At 39.7% G+C, this 11067-nt stretch overlaps 2 protein-coding genes across 2 annotated transcripts; one reads left to right on the forward strand and one right to left on the reverse strand.

Moving 5' to 3' along the window:
* The first annotated feature begins 4414 nt into the window (after window positions 1–4414).
* cfap144 (cilia and flagella associated protein 144) lies at window positions 4415–6955 on the forward strand. Its single transcript, XM_085375916.1, has 5 exons — window positions 4415–4466; window positions 5551–5658; window positions 6011–6070; window positions 6182–6285; window positions 6860–6955. Exons 1-5 carry the CDS (start codon window positions 4415–4417, stop codon window positions 6953–6955), a joined length of 420 nt encoding a protein of 139 aa, XP_085232042.1.
* Window positions 6697–10170, reverse strand: ebna1bp2 (EBNA1 binding protein 2). Its single transcript, XM_085375915.1, has 9 exons — window positions 9986–10170; window positions 9634–9717; window positions 9277–9449; window positions 8789–8912; window positions 8485–8574; window positions 8298–8373; window positions 8089–8179; window positions 7809–7971; window positions 6697–7717 (listed from the first exon to the last, which is right to left on the reverse strand). Exons 1-9 carry the CDS (start codon window positions 10079–10081, stop codon window positions 7670–7672), a joined length of 945 nt encoding a protein of 314 aa, XP_085232041.1. The 5' UTR covers window positions 10082–10170; the 3' UTR covers window positions 6697–7669.
* Between the last annotated feature and the right edge of the window lie 897 nt (window positions 10171–11067).

Raw genomic sequence — 11067 nt, forward strand, 5'->3', positions numbered from 1 at the left:
TTTATGTTGGAGGGGTGGTTGGGAAAATGGCTGAATAATACATGACATGGTGTTTTTAATTAGCAGGGAGTGGAGGGCACTTGCTAATTAAAATAGAGTCTTATTATGAAAGGTCAGGGGATCGCGTTGGGGCCTGGGAGTTTGTTTAAAAGGAATCAAGTGATCTCCGAGATAAATGCAGGCTCCTGAATGAAGCCAGTCACATTCCAGTTGAAACTGAGTCTCATTCTGTGTGCTCGTCTTATCTTTTTTCACTGTCTGCAAGATCATTTGTAGATCATTTGTAGATCATTTGGGCAAATTAAGCTGAGATTTCTTTCATGAAAGGAGGTTTTGACGGCTTGATCGACGAAGCTCCAACAAAAATATCTCATCGCGTTTGCTGTTACTCTTTGAATATATTTTCAAATTGATGGTGTGGTGTTGTTCAGACCTACTGTCTTCTCATTTTCTCCAAATTGTATTGTTATCTGAACTGCGCACACAGAATAGTTGATGAGCGGACAGAAATGCGCCTCTGCTGTAAACCAGCTAGTAAAGTCACTGTTTGCTTTCCTTCTAAAACAGATGAGGGAGAATAGGCAGCATTCCACTGATGATGAAAAGTCATCTGATACATTATTAATTTTAATATTTAAAACTAAAAAATGGAAATTGTCTCACAAGAAATGAGTCGGCTGAATTCATGGTTTGATGGAAAGCAGTGAACATTAAATTTGAACCCAAAAAGCTGATCCTGTTCCTTCGGTCATAGCGTTGCCTAAAATCATTGTTAGTCAGCGGTGCTGGTTTCTCTCATTATGCAAATGACGAGGTGATGAAACGTTTCTCCCACTGCTGCATCCAGGTGAATAGAATAAACTTTCTGTGATTTTCTTACCTGGATGATCGATCATGCATCGAGACATAGATTTACTTATTGTTCAAATTTTATGTAATTTGGAAACTGTATAAAAGATACTGGAGTAAAAATTATGATAAATATCGTTGAGAAAGAGTAACACCTTTAACATTGCTAGTTGCTTACTGTTCATTTCTGTTACCTTGTTTAGATTACTGTTTAAAAGTCTGGGGCAACACATTCAAAAGTTCAAGTCAATCATTATGGAAACTTCTAAAAACAGAGCAGTCAGAATGGTTCATCGTGCAGGATTTAGAGCAGGGGTGGCCAACTCCAGGCCTCGAGGGCCGGTGTCCCTGCAGGTTTTAGATGTGTCCTTGAACCAACACAGCTGATTTAAATGGCTAAATTAGCTCCTCAACATGTCCTGAAGTTCTCCAGAGGCCTGGTAACGAACTAATCATGTGATTCAAGTGTGTTGACCCAAGGTGAGATCTAAACCCTCGAGGCCTGGAATTACCCACCCCTGATTTAGAGTCTGCAATTACATTCTATTTTTTTGAAGTTCGTGCACCTCATAAAATAAAACTGCATATAATATGCTACCAGGAAATCTGCAGAGGATGCTTTTTGACAGAGATGGGGACAGTAACACAGGGGAAAGTTAAACTTCAAGTGTCTTAATTGACAAACAATATAATGTAATATAGATAGTTAATTTCCATTTGTGGAGTAAAACTGTGGAACAGTTTTCCAGCAGGACTACAGCAATTCCATCCATCCATCCATCCATCCATTCTCTTGCACTCTTGCAGTTAGCCAATTCCACTAACTGCAAAAACTAACATTAGAAAGAAAAAAATAACAAATTAAATTATGAATTAGCACAGGAACCTGGACCCATGACTAAACGATGACTGCTAAAAACTACAGTCATTGCCAAAGCAACACAATGATTTAATTTATTATAAAAATAGCACCAAATTTGCTAATAGTCCATTTTATTTACACAGACAGCACATAGACACTGTGACATCAACCAGTGGTTCATGAAGTGCCACTGGTAAACCACCTTGTGTTTAAAGACCAGATGCGGCAGTAAGAGGTGGATCTGACTGAGAATGAAAGAGGAGCATTTCCATGTGCCAGTGTACATGAGGTTGTCATCTCTATATTTTGGCCAAATTAGATGTTCAAAAAAAAGTTAAGAGACAAACATAAAAAAAAAGATAAGAATTTACCTGATAACCATCTGGACGCTGGCAAAAGAATGTTTTAAACGCCACAATTTTAAAATTGTGTTCACGAGGCAGGCTGACAAAGCAGCATGGCAGGATAATACTTTCATCACAGTTCACATCACTTTGTTTCATCATTAATATCTCTTCTAAACCATATTAAAGCCAAACAAAATGATCCCTTCCCGCTGACACTCAGGGACAAAAGAGATTAGATCCACATTCCTAACATGAATTAGTTAACATAAATGGCATAAAATGATTCCTTTCTACCTGCATGCCACACGGGGAGAATGGGAAAGAGTTGTCATATTTGATTAAATCACACACCATCTGTAGTACCTTCCTTTGGCAAGTAGAGTTTGAACAAACTCACAAACTGGCCTTTGACTGTTCTCTGCCTGAGGAGCTCAGTGGCTGCTTTGATGATAACGTGGTCCGACACTGTGATAGGAGCCAGGGAACGAGGCTTGACACCGCAAGCCCTCCCATCCTCCGTTATACATATTGCTCACTCTTCCTCGCGCACGTACACAAAAACCACAGGGGACTTGTCACCCACCCACGCTGAAATCTACCGCCCTGCTGTTCCACATTTTGAGTTATTACCTGTTTCTATTATATCGTTCACACAGTGCCAATAAAGCATGAATCGAGTTATGAGACGGGAACCAAGAGCTGAACATTTCAGCCTTTATTAAGCTGTCTGTTAGTGCAAGAGGAAGCGTCCGCGCACGTACATACACAGAGTTAAAGTTCCCACAATCAACACAGACAGAAACGGGAGAGCATAAAAGCACAGTGATCACTTCAGAGATGAGCAGATGGGACGGTGTGAAGAGAGAAAGAGCTGGAGGAAGAGGAAGGCGAAGAGGGGAACTCAAATGAAACAGGAAATTAAATAAGATATCCTAATGTGAGGAGACAATTGGTAAGAAGTCATCAGACAACGTAGGCCACAGCAGCCTTGAAAGTTTATCAGTGCCTTCACAGGAATCACACAACCATAAGTACTATTTAATAAATGTGAAAGGGTCGTTATTCATGTGTGAATTGTAACACCACAGAGTGCAGGGACAGTCAAAGGCGGTACAAGGAAATGTGAAAAATGCCACTACACTTTTTTTTGGTTTTTAAACACACTGCGCTTGTCACTGGGTAATTTCTCTTCTTTGTCATTCCAGTTGCATTCTTACAAATTTGTTTCCAGTTAGTGTGACACGCTCAAGGCCAATAAACCTTCACAAACATATTTGTGCAGTCGTCGGCTTGTGCGTGCTCGGCAAAAACGTGTCAACATGTTTGTCTTTGTGTGCGTGACTCAGAAAGTCCTGGTGAGTGAACCGAGCAAAATGCCTGAACAGTCAGCTGTCGCCCCAACAGAACATGTACAAACTAAGATCACACTGTAAACAGGGGTGGCTATATTTTCTCAGTGTGGACATGCAATGTAAGTGATTCACTTTCATGTTTGTCTCGTCACAAAATAGTCCAGTTTGCACTTAGAGGCTTAGAGACCTTTAGTGAGATTTTCTAGAGATTACCTCCTAAAGTTTGGAGGTGTTTGATGGGCATTTTCTTTAAACTATTCCCACAAAACCTCATCGGTTGTCAAGCAACACAGGGTGTAGTGTGGCATTGCAAAACAGAGTGATAGACTGTTATCCTGTTTACATCTGTGGTCAGAAGTTTTTTCTTTGCGTTTTGCCTAGAAGTCCAGCATCCAGGAGTCATGCTGGAGACTGGTGTTTTGTACATGCCATTTAATGACGTTATCAGCTGAGGACCTGTCAGGTGTCAACACTTCCTCCTTGCCCAGGTTTGCCTTCCATTTCCATTCCTAGAGCTAGTATGCAGAATTCTGTAAAGGGAGTAGTACGTTCCTTCTTCAGTTTTCTTGAATTTTATTTAAATCTGGAGCACCAGGGCTGGTGGCAGACACTCAGCTAGCAGATTTTATTTCTACGTTTTCAGTGAAGAATTTCCCATTTGTAGCAAACACAGCCTTGAAGGCCTAATAAATGGGCCGCTGTACGCCTACATTGATTTTCCAGCATTTGTCAATAACCATTTCCAGTATTTGAGATTCAATGAATGCCATTTTCATTCAAAAAAGCGTGTTTTTTTCCCCCTGTGGAATACAACAATATTTCTAAACTGATGTGTTTTGCTATTCACTCAGAGCTCTTTCTCCACGTTTTGATGGGTGTGTTTGTTACAGGCAAACATTTTCAGCATGGTTTAGTGGTTTGGATGAAATCCAGTGTAAACTGGACTTCCCATGCCCTTGCATCAGAAGAAGGGCATAAGAAGCATCCTGGCTCATAGCCAAAGGATGTGCAGGATTTTGATCAGCCTCCACCTTTCCCGAAGGCATCAAGTCACAGGTATTTTCTGTAACTTTGATGATTAATGATTGATAGTGAAAAAAACTTTGTTTTTATTCAATATTTAATATTCAATATTTAATTAAATATTAACCTCTTAAGCCCCAAGCCTAACTGATCAATACATGGCTAAAAGACTCAAATGTGTTGGGGTTCTTATATTTCTTTTAAATGGAAGGTTTTATCTCTTTGCAGTATTCATTAGGAGGATCTATTCAAAAGTGATGTTGAATAGCAATTGCACACTGCAAACGCTAATGATTTAGACTGCATAGAGTTCAGCCTGACAGAATCCAGCCAAAGCAAAGCATCTTAAAAATTTCACATTAAAATGTACTACAAAAGTGAGAAATATTTATTTGAGTAAGCAAATCAGTCTTAAATTGTGAAACCAGAAGTAGGATGATTTCAGCCTAACCCCGGTGTATTCATTGGATTAATTATACTGACCTTCACACATGGTGAGTCTCTATTACACATAATCAGACATAGAAATTTCATTGTTTGCGCAGCCACTAAGTATCCAGGAGGTAAGAGTAGAGGTGAAATGACCTCATCAAACAGACTGACAGAGAATTAACAGGCAACAATACTGGCAAGTTAATTATGTGTAATTAATAACTAATCAATGTCATAATAAATCACTAGTGATTTCTTCTTTGATTTGAATTGGCAGCTTAAAATCAACCAATTCAAAACATTTTCAACTTTTATTTCATATAGTGTTTAACCTGTCAGATGCAAGTGTCACTTCTCTTTGCTGATATCACAGACTGAATTATTGAGGATTTAGAAAAATAATAACAATGAAAAGAAAAGTAGTTAGTTATTTTTTCCTCCAAAATAAAATACATTTGATTACATAAATCGTCTAATATAAACTGTTACTGTTACCATTCCACCATGACCAAATCTGAGAGCATGGCGCCATCGCGTGTTCGAGTCTCGCAACTGCAGCCAGCATGAGGTGGTGTTTACTGTTGCTAGGTAACGCGCATACCTAGTTTAAGGCCAGTGAAAGGCTTTCTGCTGATCCAACCCTAACTGTCGTGTTTTTATTTTTCTCTCAACATGGCAGATAAAGATAAACTGGATTTGGTCCATCGGGACGCGATTCACGTCGAGCGGGTCCGGAAAGAGCAAAGACACCAGAAGCTCCACACGGAGTTCAGCATCAACCCCCACAGGAAATGTAAGTAAGCTAATCTCCCCTCTTGCTCCGTTTCTCCCTCACATCAAAAATATGATAAAAATAAGAACTATCACTTACTCAAAAGTGTGACTGGGCAGGGTTTTTTTTCCTTTTGAATTTCACTGCGATTAGGGGACCAAAATCAGGGCCCTCAGCACTTTAGCAGTGCTTGCAAGAAAGGTTACACTATGATTCAGTGTCCAGCATGCTTATTAGGAAGAGCCAGACACTGAAAAGCACGAGTGCTGTGCATTTCATGGCAGTTTGGTCCTCTTTTGTAGAGCTCTGTATAATTGTTGTACTGTATACCTCCTTTTCTTATGTGTGTGTGTGTGTGTATGCTGTGTTACAGTGCATGTACTGCCAGACAAACCCATGTGTAGGAGAACGACAGAAGAGATTCCAGAGGACGGTAAAATTTCCATTGGAATTAAATGCGAGAAATATTCTATCCACCTATTCCGTTTATATAAATTTGTTTTTAAACAAGTTGGTTTTATAATTTGATTTTTTTGGCCTCCAGAGGATTTCATCAAGGCTTTCCGCAAGGCCCACGAAGTTCCTACCAAGAAGTATTCTATGCCACTCACTGAGAGCCAGGAGATAGGATGGATGTCGACTCCACTGGTGAGTAAAACTCTGTTAGTGGATTTTGGAACAAACTGTAGCTTAAATGTGTAAAAAATTAACACTAACAACCCCAACACTACTATGAAGACGTCATGAAACCCCGCTTGTGTAAATTTTGAAGAATCTGCCCCAACCATTCTTTCCCAGTGTTTAGTCTGGTGTGGGATATCAAACTCGAGTAGAAATGGCTGAGAGACAGCTGGGATATTTAATGTGTTTAGTTTGATTTAATGTCTGCAGCAAATGGTGCGACACCCCAAAAAAAAATACTTCAGGGAAGAAGCCGTTGTCACAGCCCAATGTAAACGACAATTATTGGTGGAATAACTTGAAAATTGGGAACACCATTGTTATCATGTCCAAACATTCCTCTTTTAATTAGGGAAACACTTATTTTAAATTCCTGGGCTGACAATGATGCCTAGAATAACACAATACAGATATTTGTTTCTCATTTAATCATGCCATTTTGATATTTGAAAATTGTTTTCCTTTTTTATAAGACAGTAAACACCAGTAGGCTGATGTAATCGTGCATCCACCTTAACTCTGTTGATTTATTTTCCACCAGGTCCCGGAGTCCCGCCAAGACACCAGATTCAATTTCTTCCGATTTATGACAGACGTCACCAAACACCATGAATTTGGCCAAAGAACACAAAATTAACCCCCCCCACCCCACCCCACACACACAAAAGAGAGAGAATAGAAACTGAATGCCTACTGAAATGTATTTGTTCATCAAACATGCGGGTGTCAGCACAGAAGCTGACCCTTCTTAGAGAAACACTTGGGGGGAACATTTGCACAGGTCTGTACAAAACACACACGCCCATCACATACTAATCATACTAATGAATGGAAAAGGGCAAAACTGACAGCTGCTCAATATTATAAAATGTCATGTAACATGGGAGAGAATCAACGAGTCAAAAAGCTGAGTGAGAAAAGTAAAACAGAACACACAAACCTTAGGAGAAGAGTGAGTCATTGAGAAGGTGGAGATATGGAGGTGTAATCACAGAGAGTGGATCTAAAACCACCTTAGGGTAGGGACAACTGCAGCCACAGATGCAAATATCAGGGTATCTACAGCAAATAACATTGTCCTTCTCAACCTTAGGAAAGCTCTGTATTTTGGAGCTGTGTGCAGTCCATTCTTGGCTTTACAGGCCCTTTGAATAGCTTCCCCAGCTGTGTGATTGGACTCAGTCCATCTGTGGTTTGAATATGATTAATATGGACCTCCATATCAATCCAGATGCATGTACGAAAGGTATATTGTACCAAAAAGTGTAGAAGAAGAGCTCATAGTCCCTTTAGGCAAATCCTGCCAAAAAGCAGAGTGCAAAGTCCAGTCTGCTGAGCAGCCCGCCAGTCTCTAAGAGCGATTCTTCATCTTCTTGCGCACAGACTTGCCTGGACGTTTCTGGAAGTCAAAGAGAAAGAAATGATTTGTTTTCTTATTTACTCATTTGAATAAAACAGTCAATAGATAAACATGTGTGTGAGAGACTCACATTTTGTTTTCCTCCTTTCCCCTTCTTCCCTCCCTTGCCGTGAGCTATTTTGGCACGGAAACCGGAAACATCGTTGTAGCTTTCCTTGGTGTTCCACTTCTTTCCACTCTTTTTGCCTCCAAAGCCAAACTTCTGGTCCTTGAATTTTCTCTTAGCGCTAGGCCTGTGGGAAAAATAAATAAGTAAGAGTTTCATTGTAAAAATGCCACAAATCTGAAGCGGGACCAAAAAGAAAAAAAGCAATGACTGCTGTGTGCACTGCTGAAAAGTTCAAACTTACCCCTTTTTGTTCACTGCTTTCTTTGAGCCCTGAGAAGATTCTTTATTCATCTTCTGGTCACCTTCCAAGAATTCCAGTTTGTCGGTCATTCCTAGAAAGAGAAGATGTTATTCCCAGTGCTCAATAAGTGACGTGTCCAAATTGGTGTAGTGACAAAACAATAAAAGAAATAAGGAAATAACGTCCATGCTACACTTGTAAACACCGACCTTTCTGGTATTTCTTTACAGCGGACATCATGGCCTTCTTCTCCTGCTGTCTCTTCTGGATCACTTCTATTTGGACCTGGCAAAAAATTCAAAATTAGAGTCATTCTTTTAGCCATGTACAGTCGAAGTATCATACACATATAACACTTACAGGTGTTAAGAAGAATTTCTGAACTCAGTCACCAACCTTTTTGCCAAACTTCCTTTGCTCGCGCAGTTTCTTGGCCTTTTCTGACCTCTCCATAATCATCTGCTTTGAGATCAGCTTTTTCCTGATCTGAACAGACCAACAAATGAAAAAGTATATGAATTTAGGCCCGACAGAACAAAAGAACTAAACTCAGGTCCTGAACCAGTATGTGCAAAGAAATGTTAATTACTTTACTATATGGGTGAGAACTAATACTTAATTACAGTGATGCTGTTTCAGGTGTTATGGAACATGTAAGGAGAAAAAAAAAAAGCATCATCATATAGGAGACCAGGCTCACCTTCTGCATGTGCTGATCAGATTTGGCCATCTCTGCAAAGTAGTCTTCGGGCCTCTTGGTGGCTATGCTGTGCCTGTTTAGGAGTGGCAGTGCCTCGAGGACTGTAGCCTGAGCTTGACGGTAGCTGTAAATAAACAAAAAACACAAAGTAATTGGAATGGTCTCTTTGTAGCTGTGTTGTATTTTTCCAGCATTTTTTTGTAGGCTATTCTCTAAAACATTCAACACCATATGCATGTTTGTAACTCTTTAGCTGAAAAAAAAAAAAGACTTATTTGTCTGACTTGTAACCAAACTATATTAGTGTGGTTACAAAATACAAGTATATGTGATGCTTTTTAGCCTATCGTCCAATCTCTCTCCGATTCCTTTTCTTTTTCTCTTACCACCAACCAGTTGCAGCAGATGGCTGCCCCTCCCCAACCCTGGTTCTGTCTTATGAGCAGGCACTATATAAATAAAACTGAGGTGAATTAACGGTCACTTACAAGAACATCTCCCTCTGGAAATCATCATCAGCATCCAGTTCCCCAGCGGCTGGCGCTGAAGCTTTCTCTTCAGCTTGAGAAATGATATTTGCAGCTGGTAGGTTGGTCAGATCCAATCTCTCCACCCAAGGAAGATCTTTACGAAAATCAGCAACACACTGTTTCAACCCCTCCTGTGTGACAACATAGGAGCAATAAAGGTACAACAAGTAACAATATTATTCACTTTACAGGGAATTTCGAGAACTGTTCCATTGCTGCTTTAAAACTATTACAGTGGTATGGTTGTTTATAGTACGTTGACCATCCCTGTGTAGCATAACTTGCTACTAACAGAAGATGTGAGATGCCACTCACCACATTGTTGGCGAACTTTTTGGGTTTATCCACCAGGACGTTCATCCCAGGCTTCAACAACCCCGCTGCAAAGGCTTCTTGCAGCTGGGCAATGAAATGAAGATAAATAATATTAACTCTGACTTATCTAAACCACCACTTGCTACAGCAAGACTACACGGTCCTAGTAAACGTGAATTTTCCTGCTATCTAAAAAGCTTGATTAGAAAAATAAAGATTCTGATACTGACAATAGTACCAGGTCTCTGTTTGTTTGATTACCTTTATAAACAGCAGGCACAGTGACGTTTAAAACCTTAATACCTAACAGGAATGTGGTTAGCTAACGATGCTAGCATGTTAGGAAACTGACCTCATCGTCCGATAATTCACTGTTTTCCTCCTCTGAATCCTGACCGAGCAGCGCCTCCTCCTCTACGGACGCCATAGTCTTGCTGTCGATAACCATGAGATGACTATATGTGAACTATCAATGTTAAAACGTAAAACAATACGCCTCGGATATACAGTGCTCCTCACATGGACTATAAGGAGCCTTTCACGTGGAACGGAAGTGACGCCTCTGAACGTCCTACCTATTCAGTTCGCCGGCGGATAAAAGGTGTAAAGAAAATTAGTTCCAACCCGGAAAAAATTCAACGCAAAAAAAGTAAATAAATTAATAAAAAAAATAATACAGAAGTAAATAACGTTTAAGTCACACTATCCGATAACTCAATGTCCGATTCGCTCTTTGAAGAGCGGCGAAAATCACAAGTAAGTTATATTACAAGTAAGTTTCTGATGCAACTTTTGTCACGTATCATCTTATTTTATTTAAATCTCCGCTTTTCATATAGATAAAAATGTTGTTTTGAATTCCATTCCAGTCTTTAAATTTGATTTAACATATGAAATAAAATGCACTGGGTGGTTTAGAAAACCAATGACTGTATAAAAATCTACGGTCATTGACGAAAACACGTTTCCTAGTGTGTAAGTCTAGTGTGTAATATCAAATAAGTCCTCTTAGAGGAGATGTTGTACACCTGTGCAGACTGGAAAGTACAGTGGATGGGTCGATATGAGAACTTTACAGTCTAACGTCAATTTAGAGATTCTACTTTAAATCGTTTCCTACTGTGTAAAGGAAGACTCGGGATTTTCACTTGCCACCTCATCAAGAAAGAATCGACATTTCTTTCCCATTACTCAATTCCTGAGTCGATTTCTGTCACTTTGACATGGCACGACTGAGAAAAATGTCTGCATTTTGGCCCAGTGTCACTGTCAATGGACATTTTGTCTGTGGGGAAAATCAGGACAGCCCAAAATCTGGTGCTCTGAGTAAAGTTTGTTTCTGCATTCATTAGACATTCAAAAATAAATAAATTCTTTTATTGTTTATTTCTTGGGATGTAGCCTCTATGTATCTTTAACATACATATCTGTGCC

This window comes from Diplotaxodon limnothrissa, linkage group LG17 (assembly GCF_057381915.1).
Source record: "Diplotaxodon limnothrissa isolate DT_005_m linkage group LG17, D_limnothrissa_male_GT1.1, whole genome shotgun sequence".
Lineage (NCBI taxonomy): Eukaryota > Metazoa > Chordata > Actinopteri > Cichliformes > Cichlidae > Diplotaxodon > Diplotaxodon limnothrissa.